This window comes from Anastrepha obliqua, chromosome 2, assembly GCF_027943255.1.
Source record: "Anastrepha obliqua isolate idAnaObli1 chromosome 2, idAnaObli1_1.0, whole genome shotgun sequence".
Classification (NCBI taxonomy): domain Eukaryota; kingdom Metazoa; phylum Arthropoda; class Insecta; order Diptera; family Tephritidae; genus Anastrepha; species Anastrepha obliqua.
In genome coordinates this window covers 130418784-130437898 of record NC_072893.1, presented here as the reverse complement: position 1 = coordinate 130437898, position 19115 = coordinate 130418784, and the positions used below count along the sequence as shown (strand labels likewise).

Genomic DNA, 19115 nt, shown 5'->3' with positions numbered 1-19115 from the left:
CTATTGTTGTTTGTTTCTTATTGCATTTTCATCATTCCTCTCAATAAATGTTTCGAACTAGTGAATAGAAATGCTTGTTTGTATAATTGAGTTGCATTCATTTATCCTTTTGTTCTCTTTTTTATGACTCAGTTCATTTGCTCACTACTTTCTTTTGTGTATGTTTTTGTCTTCTTGTCGTGTTTTAGTTTAAAATCTTACAACTTACACTTACTCCGGAAAATAATAAGTACCTAAATTCTATACTTGTCTCAACACCACTGGGTTCAAATAAGTTCAAAATTCTTGTGTGAAAGTTTGTGTCAAAGCTCGGCGAATTTCCTTTCGAAATGTCTGAATAAACCCACAAGCAAGTAAAATCCCTGAAGGCGCTGCATTAGCATTGATTTACCACGTCAACGTTCTGGAGAAAGTCCTGAAAGAATTTACTTAGTTTAATTAAAAAACAACTTTACTAAAAAGCTCCTGGTTCAAATCCAAGTCCAAAAGGTTCAAGAAATTATTCTAGACGTTCAGTTTGGCTTTAAATAATCAAATTTGGTGCAAAGGTACGCAGGTGGGTCAAAAATGTCCTGTATGTATCTGACATATCCCTATTCTTGATTTGAGTATCTTCTTCATAAAGAGTAAATTGGGAAACCGGATATTTGTACTGACAGTATTCACTTGCGCCTTTGTAAATCTTAGCCTAGAATTGGGTTATATTTTCAGATAGCCAACCGGTCATCACGGCTCTTTCTATACAAATATTTACACTTACGTTTTTACTAACTTCCGTAACTTCTGATAATAAAAAATAAAGTAAATATTGGTTAATATTTTTTTTTTTCGAGAAACACTTGGTTGTTTCCTAGGTGTCAGTACCGCGCCAATGGCTCTCATGAGCTTTGTTAATGATAAATTTGATTTACCCGCCTATTTCCGCTATGCTTGCCCCTAAAATTGGCTTCGACTCCATTGGACGCTCGAAAGAATCGCAACACAGTATCGCGGCATCCACACAAGATCAAGCTCATTCCACCTTGCACCGAAATTCACCCTCAATTTACTTTACTGGACTATTTTTGAAAAAGGTGTGCAGACCCTGATCTTGTGTGCACGCCAACTTTGTATTACAAATATTTTCGATTCAGAAATCGTTATCATAAAAACCAAATCAGTTAAGTTGTTCCAGTATCAGTGGCGTTTACAGTCTTGGAGTCGTCGCTACAGAAAGTTTTTACCGAGTTGTCCATTGCTCTCTTGCAGGAAAACTAAGAATGTATTTGTTGTACTGTTGTAGCTAACTCACAACTTTCTGAACAGTATAGGCCTCATTGGATCCTAATGATTGGCTGTATTGGTCAAATGTTCGGTATAGTTGAGCGGCAACGAAAAGCAGAATAATGAAGCTTTTTTCTTGGATCTTTTTGATTTCTTATCTAAACTAAAACAAACAGTTTAAAACAATTTATGTCTGTTTTGGGTCATTCGCTGCAAGCTGGGCACTCGTTTCGAGTTCTTCTAATTGCCTATCACGCATTGTGGCGAGGTAATTACTGCGTTGAACGGTCGTTTAACTGTATTTTTTGTTTTCTGTTTTTCAATTAACAGTTGTTATTTTCAGCTTGATAAAAGCAAAAAGGTCATGGTGCGTTAACCCACAAATCTAATGAGTCTTTCGCCGACTCTGAACTCGTTCAACGCGCATAGTTCTTTCAACTTTTGTTACTCAGTGCTTTGTGACGTAATTTTCAAAAAAATTTGTATTTGCTCAACTAATTTTCCTGTTTCTTTTTATAAGTGTTTATAAATGTGGCCAGAAGAGCTATAATGGAAAGAAATGTTTCATTTAAGATGTTAATCTTTTTTCAAGGCTTTTATTTCCCAGTGTGTTTTTTAAGAGCTATTTTCAAGGTAGCGAAATTTTAGTGTGACGACAGTTGAGCTGGCATGCCTTGCCCTGTTTATTCAGTATTGCTACAGTATCAAATTGTCACCATGTGCGGCAAAGGGTGTGGAACAATTTAAAATAATTTTGTATGCACAAAATTGCCAGAAAATGTCATCGAAAACATTGAATCTCAGCAGGTTGGTGCTAAATGCCATGCTACCTGGGAAACCGACTATTTATTGCGATTAACGTTCAGTGATAAAGTTATCTAACGAAATAAAATCTGCAAACCTGGTTTCTAGGTTACTTGATTACCTATTTTTTGTGGAATTTGAAGTTTGCTTTACGAAAACCAAGCGCTTCAAATGCACTCTCAGCATCTTGAAAAAGTAGTCTATAATTGGTGTTCTAGTGCGACATATTTACAATCATTAAAGCTCCCATGGTGTCGTGACCATATAATTTTCTATTATTAATACTAAATCTATCTACCGATTAAAAATAATCTATTTTTCTGTCACTTGCGTTTTTTTATTAAATTTTTTAATCCTTTACCTCCCAAAAATGCATACTTTACATTATTTTTTTTTTATGTGTTCCTCATTTTGTCTTAATGATAGTCTCTGCCGCTGTTTGGGCAAGTTTTGAAGTGGATTTCACTTGGTAACAGATTAGCTTTGCCCGCGTTGGGTGAATAGAAAATTTAGTGCTTTACTTTTGAAAGCAAGTTTCCGCTTTCACGTGTTTTTGTATAAAAAATCAATTTTTTGTAGAAAATTTACTAAACCTATTTCGATTCCTTTCCCTTGGTCTTTTACTTATTATTTACTTTACTTATCATCATCCAATAGTAATTTGCTGTATGCCCACTCTGGCTCTATGTAGCCGAAAGTATCTTTTTGGTGGCAAATCGCCAGTGTTTATTTTTGAGAACCACGTGCATTACCTCACTAATGCTGTCGTAATTGTTTGCTTTTGTTTTTGTTGTTTTTTTCGTTTTTTGATTACGCTCGGAAGTGTGTTTTATCACTCACTGAGAATAGTGGCTGTGCGAAGGGGCAATTTCTCCCCCTCATGATCTCTTACGCTGTCACTGCACCCAATTGGCATAATCGTACTTGTGCTGAGTGAGAAATCTCAAATTTGTTCAACTGTTTCCTGCAGTGCTTTTTAACATTACGCACGCAAACGCACACTCTAACACAAACACGAATAGAGCGTCATACTATTGACGCCGAAACTTGTGTGAATTTTGATTTGCAAAATTTTATAGGGTTTTTGTTCTTTTTCTTAACAGTCAAGTGGCGCACATGTGAATGCCAGTCTGTTTTTTTTTTTGTTAGTTATTAGTTTTTGTGTTTTTCGTCTTCGCAAATTAAAATGAAATTTTGTGGCATAGAAGGAGTAGCTTAAGCGCGCAAAGAAGAGGAAGCGAAATCAAAATAAAAATGTGCAAAAAACCTGTTGGTTGACCACGTGCTATAACTTGACTCACCACCAAAGTTGCCAGATTCATAGTTTTAACTGTGAATTATATTTTTTGCACAAGTTTATTTATATATATTTAAATTATTAATTAAGGGCTCTTACACCCTTTATTGGATGTTTGGCCAGGATCCTCCTCCCATTTGTGGTGTGCGTCTTGATGTTGTTTCAAAAATGGAGGGACCTACAGTTTTAAACCGACTCTGAAAGGCAAATGGTTTTTTATGAGGAGCTCGCAGTTTGTTAAATTACCTCATAGTCCAAATTACAGTGTTTTTTTCGGAATTTCAGAATAAATTTAATTAAATTATTAATATTATTTTTTAATTACAATAAAAATGTATTATTAATTGGAATAAAATATAAATTAGAAGTTCCAGCATTCTCTGGTATTTAAGAACAAAAAATTTCTTCAAAAAAATGCTTCGCGTTCTACTGAATTTGAGGTATTAAAAAGTTATCAAAAATTTACGAAAATTTATTAAACTGAATTTGATTAAAACAAAATTTGATCTCATTTATAAATCCCCCTTTAGAAAATTAAGTATAATTGAAACTGTTTATGTTGTATTTAATGTTTTAAATAAATTATGTTTTTTTATGTTTAACAAGATTAAAATATCCCAGCTTTCTAAAAAAATCTCTGTATTTCGGAGTTTATAATTTTGTTTTGTCAAAAATACTGTTTTCTTTTTGAAAATTTCCTTTTAGTTTTTTTTGAAATTTCCTTTTTTTTAATTTTCTTTTTTTCAACATCTGGCAACACTGCCCACCACTCATTTAACAAACAAACTCTGTGTAGAAATAACATCAACAGAAATCATGTTGATGGCGCCATTTCTATGTCAACTTAAAAAACATTGAATTGGTTTCCTTGGGAATCGACTAGAGCGGATACACGCGGTATCGTCTGCGTAGTGAGAGCTGCTGAGAATTATGTCACAGCATGACTTTCGTCCAAGCATGTTATTATTATTATTTTTTGTTTCAAGTTATTTATATTATTTTGCTTTTCTTTGAGTTGCTTATTAACTCTTTATAGCGCTTTTCTTAAGAATTATCGAAGCAAACAAAGAATTTGTGCCGTGGGTCGGGCCAGGGACGTTCAGTGTGTACTCACACGTTCTTACAGCTACAGTAACGTGCATAGAAATTGCTACAAAATCCAATGGAGCGTATAAAATAGTATAGTTGTAAAAATAGTGTGCCAGAATTGAGTCAGAAGGAGAACTGAGCAAAGACTCGTCATCTTCACCAAGTATAGGGTGGGCCGTGTAAAATTTGCTTTTTGAATCGGTTATAAAAAAAACTGATCAATATTTTTTCAAACTTTTTTTTTTATTTTGAAGATTGAACATTGTCATTTATGAATGAAAAATAATATCGTTCAAATGACTGCCACGACTGGCTTTACAGTAGGCCATTCGATCAACCCAATTTTTAAGCACATTTTCGATTGTTTGGGCTCCAATTTCATGAATGGCAATTTTGATTTCGTGTTTTAAAGCATCAATCGCCTCTGGATGGTTTGCATAGTATTTGTCCTTAACGACTCCCCACAAAAAATAGTCCAACGGGCTTAAATCACAGCTCCGAGGCGGCCAATTGATATCGGAATTTCGGATGATTATTCGGTTTTCAAAAACGGTAGCCGAAAGTTCGAGTGTAACTTTGGCAATGTGACAAGTTGCACCGTCCTGTTGAAACCAAATGTCGTCCATGTCATCCTCTTCAATTTTTGGAAACAACTCGTTGAGTATGTCACGGTAACGCTCGCCATTTACTGTAACCGCGGCTCCTCGCTCATTTAAAAAAAAAATGGTCCGATGATGCCGCCAGACCAAAAACCGCACCAACCAGTGACTCGTTGTGGATGCATTTGCTTCTCTACAGTAACGCGTGGATTTTCTGAGCCCCAAATCCGACAATTTTGCTTATTGACGTAGCCACCGATTTGAAAATGAGTTTCATCAGAAAAGAAGAAGAAGACTCTCCACTTTGGAAATAGGTTTTCAATATTTCCAAATTTTGTTCAAGCGTATAGCGTCCCATTTCGTAAATGTCAAATCTTTAAGTAAATTATGAACCCATTTGACATGTCATTTGTGTTACCATTCTCAAAAAATAGAATGGTTTCTGCGATAGCAAAGTCACTATGAGTAGCCTTGAAATTGACACCCAACCTACAGTTCACACTAGGCTAACGCGACTTAAAAAACGAAATCAATCGTCGACTGAGTGCTCTGTTTTCCATGTTATCAAATATTCCAGCGGTGTTGTAACAGCATCAACATTTTTTGGGGGGTTCGCTGCTGAAATGACAATCTCGGACGGATATAAATCCGGGTCGATGTGGTTCTGTCGATGCAATATCAATTTAAATTTAATTTTGGGTTATACAAAATAAAAAATTAAAATAGCTCAATAATTAATTTGTTAACTTTACGCCAGCAGATTTCGAAACTTCAAAAGTATTTTTTTTTCACTTAATAGCTTAAATGAAGAAATAAAAAAAATTAAAAAAAATAATTGTGGACAAAGAAGTTATCGGAAAAGGCGATAAGAGTTTCTGTACCTAAAACATTAAAAAATTCCCATTTTCATGTGTATGTGTGTATGTATGTATACAAAATTGCATTTACAACCAATTTCCTACCAGCTACATACCAAAGCAACGTGTTCCTATAAAACTTTTAGAGCGAACAAAAAAAATTAGTAAGAGAACGCGGCCAACCCTCACAACAAAGAATTTTATACATTTTCATTTGCTTCACAATCAACTAGCACATTTTTTAATTTCTGATTTTCTTTTGATTTTTGTATTTGAAACTTGTTGCTTAGATATGCAACACACACACCCATGCACTCACAAAAGAAAAGCAACCCACTTAAAAAAGAGCAGTCAACGCACGGAAAGTACTCGCAAAAAAGTCAAAGTTTTATTTCTCGCTCATTATTACCGCCTCTTTTTGCTATCTGTAGTTTTGTTTGTATTTCTACTTCTACTTCGTTTATGGCGCGCACGCGGCTGCCAACAACACTGACCAGCCAACAAAACGTTGCCTTATTAGTAGCGAAACAACGAATAGAAAAAATAAGCTGAAATAGAAAAACAAACAAAAAAGACACGAATGAGAGCGCAAATGCGAGCCAACGCAACTAAAAATGCCGGTATTTGATTGTGTTGGTTTTGGTTTGTTTGCTGAATGAAAGAAAAAAGCTAAATAGACGGCATGAAAATGTAAATAAGTGCGCCACCACAAAGTAGCTCATGGGGGCAATCATATGATTTGATGGGAGCGAGTAAACTAGAAAAAAGAGAATGTAAAAATAAGTGTTGTTGGCGTTTTGATTTTTTGTTTGCTTTTACTTGACGAGTAGCGAAACAAAGAGTGGAATGGTTTTTTTAAGAAGTCCAGAAAAAGTTAAGACGAATCTATAAGATATCTAACAGCTGATTGTCAAAATTTCCTGCAGCTGCGTTCATCTGATTTAAAATACATAAAACCGCATGCAATATGCAATCAAGAAAACTTTTGAAAGCAAATAACAAAATAAATATTAATATTATTAATAAAATAAAACAATTAAATTAAGTAACGAAATTAAGTACAAAAAAGATTTTAGCCATTTTTGCTGTATTCACTTTGTCAAAAGCTTTACATTCCATTAATTCTCATGACAAACTGCATCCTGCGTATCATTAAACATTCCGTTCTTTCGTCCTGTTCGAGGATCCTTTGTAAAAAATTATCTGGCAGCTAAAATCGTTAGCTATAATAGAAATATGTTGGATTCACGTCCAACGTCAAAAAAACCAGTCTGGCCACACCTGGGTGCCCAACGGAGGGTTAATTCAATCCGTTAAAAATTTGATAATGCAAATCCGCCAGAATGGCATGGAGAAGATATCTTACTTGTAATGATGCTATGCAGTGGTTCAGACATTCAATAATATTCTCCATAACTATGAGGCTATTCTGTAATCGAGCTCGCTCGTAATCCTCAGCGAGTTCTTTCCAGTGACATACCAATTATTTGTACTAAAAATTCTTTAGGCACTCCTGAAAGCTTCTGTCCTCCTAAAAAAAAATCATTCTGGTATCAAGGATGATAGATTACCAGGTTTGGTCTTCAGCTATGATGAAAAACGCAATTGAGCGAGTAACGTCACTGGGGACCCGCTCATTTCACTTGTCCAATCAGTCGTTCAGATGGCTACGAAGCAACATGAGCGCAGATTGTGTTAATTTTTTTCATTTATCTCCAGCACAGTCTCAGTTTTTTCGTAAAAAAATCACTATTATGACCCGGCCCACTCCTCTGAAGTCTCTTCGCCATATTCTGGTTACTCTTCTGAGCATCCACCAGAATGACTTTCCGATCACTGCCATCTCTTATTTTATATGCAACATTGGTACACTAATTTCTCACCCAGAGTTCTTTTAGTTTGGGACCAGGTCTTTCAAATATGCCTTGAGCATAAGTGGGGGGTTTCAAGTATGTACACACGAAAGGATTTCACACATCTGTTGATGTATTTAAATAAATACCTCAGTAAGAAGTAAAACTCTTGAAGTAGGCTAAGAGGTCACCGATTCAGGAATTTATCGGTTGTTTTGGTATTTGAGTATTCAGAAAAGTTTATGTGTTGGTCCAGAGAAGTCTGAGTTGAGTATTGGCAGGGAGAATCATTCACAGATACTCACGAATGCTAGTTTGGTCTTTATTTTGCTAACTCTTTCTATTCATGGCTTAGATCAATGAGTTTTCAGCTTATATGGCCAATAGTTTTTTCTATATAATTTAACATTTTGATTTGAGTCTCGTTAACAGAATTATGCAACAAATTGCTTTAACCCTAGAAGGGTACTGTGAGTAAAATTTACTCACATAAGGAATAGATTTGTTCGTAAATCTGCAGGTTGGCCACGCTGAAAGTCAAGCCACTAGCAGTGCTTGGCCCACTCTGTCATTAGTCGGCTGCCGCAAGCATTGAATGGTGTTGTTTGATTTATCGCACTCATGGACAATTTAAAAAAAGTTAGTGAGTAAAATTTACTCATCGGTACCCTTTACGTACTAAATTGTGTGAGTCAAATTTATTTATCAGTAACTTACTACGTGTCTAAAAAATATATTTTGTGCTGAATTATGACAATTATGTTTATGTTTTGTATTATGTTACCGTAAAGAAAACTACAGAGCATACAAATGGCAGGTCGCAGGCTTTCAGGACAAAATATTTTGGATGCAATACTTGAACTAGAATCTGAGGAAGAAGACAATTTGGAGTTGGTGCTTTGTAACTTTGATGAGGATTCTTGGGACAGTGTTGCAGATCCGGAATATCAACGAGAACCGGAAGAATTAATTGATGTCGAAGAAAATTTGATACATGGAATCATAAATGCAGAAGAAGCTGAAAAGTAAGAAAGGGAGGAAACACCTGGAAGCAGCAAACGTAAAAAACAGAAACTTATTGAGGGGAGAAGAAAGAAAAAAGATCAGCTGCCCAAGAAATTCGTGAAACAGAAGAGGTAATTACAATTATTACAGAATGTTGGCACATCTGATCGGAAAAGATGGAAATTTTATTTGGAGTAAGGAACCTGTTGCTGCGCTAGGTCAAAAAACTCCCTCAAAAAATATTGGGTAGTATTCATGACACCACTGGAAAACCAGAAATAGTGCATGTGTACAACTCAACAAAAGGAAGAGTTGACAGTTTTGACCAGATGTGCCAAAACATTAACCATGGCAGGAAAACCAGAAGGTGGCCTCTAGCATTTTTCCAAAATATGATGAACATAACTGCAATAAACGCATACATCATTTACGCGCACAACATGTGTAGCCGTGGGCAAAAGCCAAGGAGTTAACGGAAAGATTTCAAAGTAAAAGATGGCGTTGGAAAAATCCATTCAGAATATTGTAGGCGCAAGCCAAGAGGCCCATAGTGCCGGAGAATACCAAAAGGGGCCAAGAAAGTACTGTAATTTTTGTACTTATGCCAAACGTAGGTACCCCACCACTTATTGCTATTGTGGATTAGCTATTTGCGGTGAACATGCACAAAAAAGTGCCCTGAATGTGCTTGAAAAACAACTTTTATGTATTCATAATTGTTAAAAATCAATAATAAAGTATTATTTTTGCTTATTTTACATATTATAATAAAAAATTACACTTATATTATATGTTGGCTTTAAATTTTTTTCATTTAAAACTACTATTTTACAAAATAAATCAGATAATAACGTAAAAGTTCTGAAGTGAGTAAAATTTACTCATCGGTACCTATAAGCGCCTACAATTTAACCGTACCCTTCTAGGGTTAAAAATATATGTATATAAAAGATGCGTCTACCTTCGATGTCGTAACTCCTCCATTTTTACACTTTCTTTATAAAATGTATTCATTTGTTAATTTGTAGCACAAACTTCCAAGAAAATCATATTCGATAATTTGCATTTGAATTGTTTCGTTTTCTTTTTCAGGCGGTGGTCGTGATCTACAAACGGCAGTTATTTACGCTAAAAACAGCGTACACAAAGGAAACAGTATCGGCAGCAACAACAACAATAATATTAGCAATAATAATAATTCATTATTAACATCTAATCAAACGCGTACAAACCGCATTACCACTACAGCAACAACAAAAACAACAACGGGCGGCATTTCAGTGTTAAACAACAACAATATGCCGAAGAAGAGTGCTGCAGCACCGGCAGGTAAGACATCGTGCAAGTGATTTGTTGCTGTTATGAGGAATATGAATTTTTAGTAGAGTAATTTGAGAAAAATCATGTAAATCAACAACAACAAAAAATGCAGTTAACACTTATTGCGCGTGTTTACAGTTACAGTTTGGTGGTGTATTTACTTTAAAACAGAGGAAATTTGTATTACAGCAATTTTACAATATCGCAGTTTGCTGATTTAGTAATATTATTGTGCTATTTGGGTGGTATATTTACTAGCAGTACTTCCGACGCATAGTAGTTTTGCAATATTGTAATTTTGCCACATAATAATTTTACACTATTCGAATTATGTAAATGTGGAATTACTCCACCTTTGATTGATTTCGCCATAGTAGTTTTACACCATAGTAAAGTTACACTATTGTAAAATGCGAAATTGAAAATTAAACGTAAACTACAACTACTAAATTTTATAAGTGTGCGAGATTACAATAATTGTATCACGTAGTAATTACACTAGTAATTCCACCACACATTAATTTTATCACCAGTTCCGATCGAAGTAATTCCACAATGTAACAATCCTACAATGCTACGATTTTACCGCGCAGAAATTTTGCTATTGTATAATTACTATCTTACTATATAGCAATTTTTGCTCATTGTAAACTTACTACAATTAGTACTTTCATGGTATTGTAGTTTTGCAATATTGTAATTTCGCTATAAAGTAATTTTACAATCAAGTTATTTTGCAATATCGCAATTTTACATCATCGGAATTTGAAAACATCAATGACTATTTTACTATTTTGTAATTTTAACATACAGTCAACTGCAAAGGAAAGTATACACCATATATTGATAAGATTTGACTATATACTTATTCATTTATATTTTAATTTAAATTATTTTTTATAAGAGTATACAGTGAAATTCCTTATAACCGGACACTCACCGTCGCAGTGTTTTTGTCCGGCTATGGGAGATGTCCGCTTATAAGGGATGAAGTCACAAAATATATACCACACAAAGAAATTTTTGGAAGTAAAGAATATTTGCATACTTTAGTATTAACTGCTCACGCATTTTTCCGATTAAAGAGCGAGGGTTTTGTCAGGTAAGACACGAAAAAAAGCCCACTTTCGTCTGCGTTGTAAATGTCTTGAGGCTTGTAACCGGTCAACAGAGATGGCAGTTTTGTCCTAAACTGTTCGACTCCATCCTGGTTTAAATCTGCAGCTTCACCAGATACGCATTTGAAAGCAACATTATTCCTTATTCGCCATTTGTTTAACCATCCATCTGAAGCATTAAAATTAGGTACTCCCAGTTTGCCTGTAATTTCCATTGCCTTTGCTTTCAAAATGCGACCAGAAATCGGAATGTTTTGACTTCTAGCCTTAGCGAACCAATTAAAACACATCTTGTCTATTTCAGAGCCGCCTTCTTTAAGAAAGCTTCGCTTTTGATGAACATTAACTCCAGACTCCCATTTAGAACGAATTTTTTCTTTATTTTTATTGATTTCAGCAGCTTGTGTTTTGCCAATATTGAACCTTTCAAAGCAAAAGAAACGTGTACCTACCATTAAATTTTTGGGCTCATTATACTTTACCTTTTGTCAATTCCACGTACTGATAATTTATCTTTTTCGAAAACATTAATAATTTCAATTTTTTTCTTTAATAGAAAGTACCTTCTTTTTCGGCGCCATATTATTACGAACTTTGAACTGAATGGAAAACTACTCTTAATTTAAAACACAGGGCTTGAATGTGTGCATACATGTTAAAAGGGGAATCACCTATTTCATTTTTATAATGAACAACAAAGCTTGTTTGTGATATTTTTGAATTTTGTCCGTTTATGAGAAATTTTTTTATGAAAATGGTTTGAAATACTTTGTCCGCGTCCGGTTATTAGAGAGTCCGTTTATTAGGATGATATTTGTATGAAAAAATGAATGCAAAACCTGTGTGCCCAAAATTTGTCCGGTTATTGGAGCTGTCCGGTTATAAGGACTGTCCGTAATGGGGAATTTCACTGTAGTTGATGCTACAACAAAATCCATATAAAGCAACTTTTAATTCAAAATTTTTAGACAAATTTCGGGTATGCAGTTTTATAGATCATTGAATTATGCGAGTGAAAGTTTTAAGTGGTTCAAAAATTGTTGCGTATTTTCTTCCATATAAAAAATGTGGATCAGACGTTGAATGGGGGAAGATCACAAGACCGCGACAAAAAATTCTCAAAAAGCAGTGTGTTTTTTGATGTACTTGCAACTTGCACTTTATTATACCAAAATCCAATGATCTATAAAACTGTTTATCAGAAAATTTTCTTAAAAATCTGCGTAAAAAGTTTGAAATTATGCCGTTTTGTTTTAATTTTATACAAAGTTCGAGTATCGAACTTTATATGGTTTTTGCTGAACTATATTTAAAAAAAAAAACCTTGAAATTAAAATATAAATAAATAAATAGTCAAAACTTATCAACATGTGGTGTACGCTTTCTTTTGGCGTTGACTGTATATTTAGTAATACTACACTTTATTTAATTTTTCATATTTTTTCACGATTGTAATTTTACAATATAGTAGTTTTGCAGTACATTTTTCTATAATTCTGCATTTGCATTATATAGTAATTTTACTACATTACTTATATATGTATGCAGTAATTTTACCATAGAAAAATTGTACCAATAGTTGTGATTGGCTCCATCGCGTATGATTTTATAGTATAAATATTTTACAATGCGACAATTTTACCATTAAGTAATTTTACTATTTGTAATTTTTTAAATATTGTAATTTTGCAATATTGTAATTTCACAATATAATTGTAAATTTACATTATTGTAAATATACACCCTCAAACTATGCTAACCTCTTCTGTGTAACTAGTGTATAATGGATTTTTTCGTTTTTTTGTTTCTCTTACACGCCTGCAATCAATTAATTAATCAATCGACCGAACAACTAACAAACTAATTAACTATAATCACAATTAATCTAATCATCAACTAAACTTGCAAACGTTCAATCAAATAATCCATCAATCAACTTGTCGAACGAATTTTCACTAATATCAAGCTATCGGAATGTCCACCTATCCAAGCAGTTCTGCTGCCGCTGCTGCAGCCGCAGCCGCAGCGGCCGCAGGCTACCCAGGATTGCCCTCACTGCCATTCAGCGCCAGTCAGCTTATGAATATGGCCGGTTTTGCTGTGGCCGGCGGCGCTGGCGCCAATGGCGGCGGTGGTGGAGGTGGTAGTAGCATCGGCGTTGGCCCCGGCGGTCTTGGGAGCGTCGGTGGCTTGAGCGCTCTGTTGGCGGCTGGTGCTGGCCTCGGTGGGGCTGGCCTCACCACTCTGCCCAGCGCCACGCTCACCACCAACACAGCTGCCTTGGCAGCTGCAGCCGGTGGTGCAGGTGTATTGGGCGGTGGAGGCAATTACTATCAAACAAATTCGAATCTGAATATGGCAGCGTCTTTATTGGCGCAGAGTAAGTCGAGTAATGTTGGTAACAAACAACGTTTTTCTACCTCAACTGCTAGTTAAGATGTACTACCACATACATACATATGTAGATATGCATAGAAAGAAGATAAAACTATTTTTTTTGAAAAATATGAACCATATGAGTAGCGTAAAAGTATTTTTATGTGCTTTTTGAAAAATAAAATTTGTTTGGAAAAATTGAATTTTGCTCGGATTGGCAATAAACATTTTGCATATTTTCATTTGCAGACAAAAGTAACACAATGCCAAGATGCTCTTTTTTTAATGAATAGCAAACAATAAATATAAATAAAAATTAAAAATGTTTAAAACCCACTCCTCCCACCACACCTTACTAACTACTCGTATTACTCACCACTTACACTGCTAACAATAAAAAACAACAATACCACTGAAACCTACCAACTGTATTTTCTGGTTAAATTTCAGATTTTTTAATCTTTTTTATACCAAATCGCTGTTTTAATAATTAGCAAATTAAAAAGAAAAAATAATAGTTTAACAAACAAAATCTAAAAAAAATTTTAAACCCATTTACACTGCTAACAATAAAAAACTATAATAACACCACTAAAACCTACCTGTAGTATTTTCTGGTTAATTTCCATATTTTTCAATTATTTTTTACACTAAAGTGCTCTTTTGATGATTAGCGAATTTAAGAAAAAAAAAAAAATTAAAATAAATGACAATGAAACATTTTCAAATCTACCCAGCATTACATTTTACAACTAAATATAACTCACCATTAACACTACTAATAACAAAAAACAACAATAATTCTTTTGAAACCTACGTCAGCCCATTCTGTTTTAATTTCCAAATTATGGGCTTGTTCGAGGCACGTAATAAAATCGACAGAATTGCAGCACTTATAGAAGTTGGCAACCCTGTTGCAAAAGTTAACCTGATACTTCATGATGTTCGGCGCTTGCTTTGTATAGACGTGGGAAGGTGACTACGTAAAAAAAGTAATGTACATAAATATTTTTCTTGATAATTTTGATATTGACGGCAATTAACTATTGGAAATGAAAAAGCAGAAAATGAAGCAGTCATGAAAACAATTTATTCATTCAACAATGACCGAATTTTTGACAGTTTAAACTGCAATTAGTGGTACCGTAACTATAACAGTAGCCGCAACATTACAGCATTTGTCGATTAGTCATGTCGTAACCATAAACAGCTGATATTGAAGTAGAATTTATGACAATATTTGCATTTCGTCATGAAAATACGAATAATTTTTCACCAAGTCAATTAAATTTCGTCGTTCATTCCTAATACTCAAATTTTTATCGCAAATATCAAAACAAATGTAAAGTATTTCACAGCTGCTTGGTTACGAGGGAAAACCCAAAATTCAATAGATACATACGGCTACGGTCATGGTTACGGCGTTATGGTGCTGCACCCATAATCGTTTACAGAGAGGCCCATATCGCGGATCAGAACAGCTGATGGCTATGGTTACGGTTATGGCTAAGGTACGGCACCAGTAATTGCAGTTTAAAACACCATACTTTTGCCAAAGTTGCCAGGATTCTACATTGAACCCGTTACTTTGCGCTTGTGATTGCACCTCGAACAAGCCCTAGACTATTTTTTTTCGAAAGTTTATATATAATTTGCCTTTTACTATCTCACAATTTTTATATAAGTACCTACATTTCAGGAAGCTGTTATTTAGCTACTAAAATTAATTATTCACCCTGTCCGCACACCATCTTTCACCCATTTTCGTATCTCCATTATTTCCCCTTTCTCTAGTGAGCATGGGCCTTGGCTTCGATTCAGCGCCGTCCACCGCAACCAGTATGGCATCCAACGCTATGAGTGGCGCCGTTGCTGGTGGCGGCAGTGCACCAGGCGCAGCGGCGACGCCACCAGCAAAAACGAATGCACTGATCATGCAAAAGATCCAAGCTTTGGTCGCGGCAAATCCTTCCTTTCTCACCAGCGGCATACCAAATCATCTGCTGTCGCAGCTCTTCATGCAGCCAATGAAGGTAATACTAAGAAATGAAATTAATTAAAAATCAGGCTTTTAAAAATTATAATTTTTTCCTTAACTTGCTTTACAGATGGCGCCGGCGACCGTCACCGCCGCGCCACCTGAGGAAGAGGAAGTCGATTATGAGGAAATGGGCGTAGCCGAGACTTATGCCGAATATTGGCCAGCCAAATGTGAGTTGCGCGTGGCAAAATTGACTGAATTCACATTTTAAATATTTTTATTCCCAATTTTAGTAAAATTTGGTAAAAAGCATCCCGATCCAGTGGTGGAAACTGCCTCACTATCTTCCGTCGAGCCCTGTGATGTTTATTTTAAACTCTCCATTCCACCAGAGACCATTAACAACGGCTATTTGAGCGCTTTGCAGCTGGAATCCATTACATACGCTTCGCAGGCGCACGATCATATGTTGCAAGATGGCACACGCGCAGGCTTTCTAATTGGTGAGCTCGCACTTATTTACTTTGCTCGGCAATACTTACATATAGTACCTTATTTTTTTGGCTCTGCCTGCAGGCGATGGCGCTGGTGTTGGCAAAGGTCGTACCATTGCTGGTATAATCTACGAGAACTATTTGAAGGGTCGCAAGAAGGCGCTCTGGATTTCCGTATCCAATGACTTAAAATATGATGCTGAACGGGATTTGTCGGATATCGGCGCGAGCAAAATCGAAGTGCACGCGCTGAATAAAGTAAGCAAGTCTTGAAATTTTATTGCAACTGCCTACCATTAATCGTTTACTCCTATTCTTGTCTCGCCGCAATCAGTTCAAGTATGCCAAGATCTCGTCGGATGTGAATAATAACTGCAAGCGTGGCGTTATCTTTAGCACTTATTCCGCGCTCATTGGTGAATCTAACAATAAGACTGGCAAATATAAATCACGCTTAAAGCAGCTGCTGCAATGGTGTGGCGAAGACTTTGATGGACTTATAATTTTTGATGAGTGCCACAAGGCTAAGAATTTGTGTCCCGTTGGTTCGGGCAAACCCACCAAAACTGGCCAAACGGTTTTGGAGCTACAAAATAAATTGCCAAAGGCGCGCGTCGTCTATGCTTCGGCTACAGGAGCTTCGGAGCCCAAGAATATGGCGTATATGGTGCGCTTGGGCTTGTGGGGTCAGGGCACGGCATTCCCGAACTTTAATGATTTCATTATGGCGGTTGAGAAGCGGTAAGTGAGTGACTTTTTCCCTCAAACAGCTGAAACATTACTTTTTATTTGCAGGGGCGTTGGTGCTATGGAAATTGTTGCTATGGATATGAAGCTGCGAGGCATGTACATAGCCCGCCAACTTAGTTTCCACGGTGTGACATTCAAAATTGAGGAGGTGGCATTGTCCAAAGAGTTCCGCAAGGTCTACGATCAATCGGTTGAGTTGGTAAGTGCGCATGCGTGCGTTTGTTGTGTGCGAAATTTACAGTAATAATATATTTTTTTTTTATTCCAATTCACAGTGGGTCGAAGCCATGCAGAAATTCACCGAAGCCGCCGAACTGATTGACGCTGAGAGCCGCATGAAGAAGACGATGTGGGGCCAGTTTTGGTCTTCACATCAACGTTTCTTCAAATATCTCTGCATCGCGGCGAAGGTGAATCATGCGGTGCAAGTGGCGCGCGAAGCCATTAAATATGGCAAATGCGTTGTCATTGGTCTGCAATCGACGGGCGAAGCGCGTACGCTCGAGCAACTGGAGAGAGATGATGGAGAACTGACTGATTTCGTGTCTACGGCAAAGTGAGAAATCAAAAAAATTAAAAACAAATGAACTCAGTATGTATTGCAACTGTTCTTGTTTTCCTCCAGGGGCGTTTTTCAATCATTGGTGGAGAAGCACTTTCCCGCACCCGATCGTAATCGAATCAATCGCATACTCGGTCTAGGTAGTTATTCCGAAAGAAAAAAGTCACCACTGCAAAGCATACTTGAAGAGGTAACTGCCAAACGCGAGGCCAGCATCAAAGACGAACCCTGCTCCTCATCATCCAGCACAGCGGGCAGTAAGCGTAAGCTATCGCGCCAAGAGTCACGTACAAAGAAATCGCGCAAAAATTCCTGGAACGATTCAGACGATGATTCCCAGAATGAATCAGAAGACAGTGATTACAAAAGGTCCAACTCCGAGTCTGAAGAATCGGATGCAGCCGCACATTCAGACAGCTGCGAATCCTCCGACTTCAATCCATTCTTTAGCGGTTCGGATAGTGATAATGACCCCTGGGTGGCGCGATCGAAGAAAAAGGCCAAGAAGAAGGTAAAACCGAAAGAGTCAACTGCCTGCAACAACAGTGTAAACACAGGTGTAGCTGGCGCCGTCAATGCAGCAGGCAATGGTGCTATTACGACTGCCAATGTGGTAGCGCCTAAACGCAAAGGTTTGATGAAATGCGGTTTGCAGAGATTTGTGCGAATTTAATTCGTATTTTTTGTAACTTTGCTTTAGGTCCGGTAAGCACACAGGACCGCATTCAAAATTTGCTGCAGAAGAAGCAAGAATTGAAAGGCACCGTTACGCAAGTCGGTGTCAATGGCATTAAGCTCAACTATGGTCCACCGCCCAAAGACGCTATTGAGCGCGCTTGCAGCATGAAGGAGGAGTTGTTGCGTAAAATTGAACGCCTTGGCGATCGCCTCCCACCGAACACACTCGACCAGCTGATCGATGAGCTAGGCGGCCCCGATAACGTCGCAGAGATGACAGGCCGCAAGGGGAGAGTAGTGCAGTCAGACGATGGTTCCATACAGTATGAGTCGCGCTCCGAACAAGATGTACCGCTGGAGACACTCAACATCACCGAAAAGCAGCGCTTTATGGCCGGTGAGAAAGATGTCGCCATCATATCGGAAGCGGCGTCCAGCGGTATTTCTCTGCAGAGCGATCGCCGCGTACGCAATCAACGACGACGCGTACACATCACGCTGGAACTACCCTGGTCCGCCGATCGCGCTATACAGCAGTTCGGACGCACGCATCGCTCCAATCAAGTGAATGCACCCGAGTACATATTCCTCATTTCCGATTTGGCAGGTGAGCGTCGTTTCGCCTCGACTGTGGCGAAGCGTTTGGAATCGCTTGGCGCGCTAACACATGGCGATCGTAGGGCCACCGAGACCCGCGACTTATCACAATTCAATATCGATAACAAATACGGACGCACGGCCCTAGAGACCGTAATGAAAACGATTATGGGTTATGAATCGCCTCTGGTGCCACCACCCGTCGACTACAAGGGCGATTTCTTCAAGGACATCGCTGGCGCGCTAGTGGGCGTGGGCATTATAGTGAATAGTGAAACAAATCCGGGCGTTTTGAGTTTAGACAAGGAGTACAACAATATTTCGAAATTCTTGAATCGCATACTCGGCATGCCAGTGGAGCTGCAGAACAGATTATTTAAGTACTTCACCGACACGCTGACGGCCATAATAAATCAGGCGAAACGCGGTGGTCGCTTTGATTTGGGCATCTTAGGTGATTTGAAGTGCAACT

At 37.2% G+C, this 19115-nt stretch overlaps 1 protein-coding gene across 2 annotated transcripts in view; it reads left to right on the top strand.

Moving 5' to 3' along the window:
* Positions 1–19115, top strand: part of LOC129237290 (protein strawberry notch) — a 47098-nt gene that overhangs the window by 25365 nt on the left and 2618 nt on the right. The window contains exons 3-13 of one of the 2 annotated variants that reach the window (XM_054871940.1): positions 9860–10096; positions 13172–13585; positions 15376–15614; positions 15690–15792; positions 15856–16065; positions 16139–16314; positions 16391–16797; positions 16852–17005; positions 17082–17362; positions 17432–18000; positions 18069–19097. In XM_054871940.1, the coding sequence (XP_054727915.1) occupies positions 9860–10096; positions 13172–13585; positions 15376–15614; positions 15690–15792; positions 15856–16065; positions 16139–16314; positions 16391–16797; positions 16852–17005; positions 17082–17362; positions 17432–18000; positions 18069–19097 (3819 nt within the window). The remainder of the gene's footprint in view (positions 1–9859; positions 10097–13171; positions 13586–15375; positions 15615–15689; positions 15793–15855; positions 16066–16138; positions 16315–16390; positions 16798–16851; positions 17006–17081; positions 17363–17431; positions 18001–18068; positions 19098–19115) is intronic. The other variant, XM_054871942.1, reaches the window with a different exon arrangement.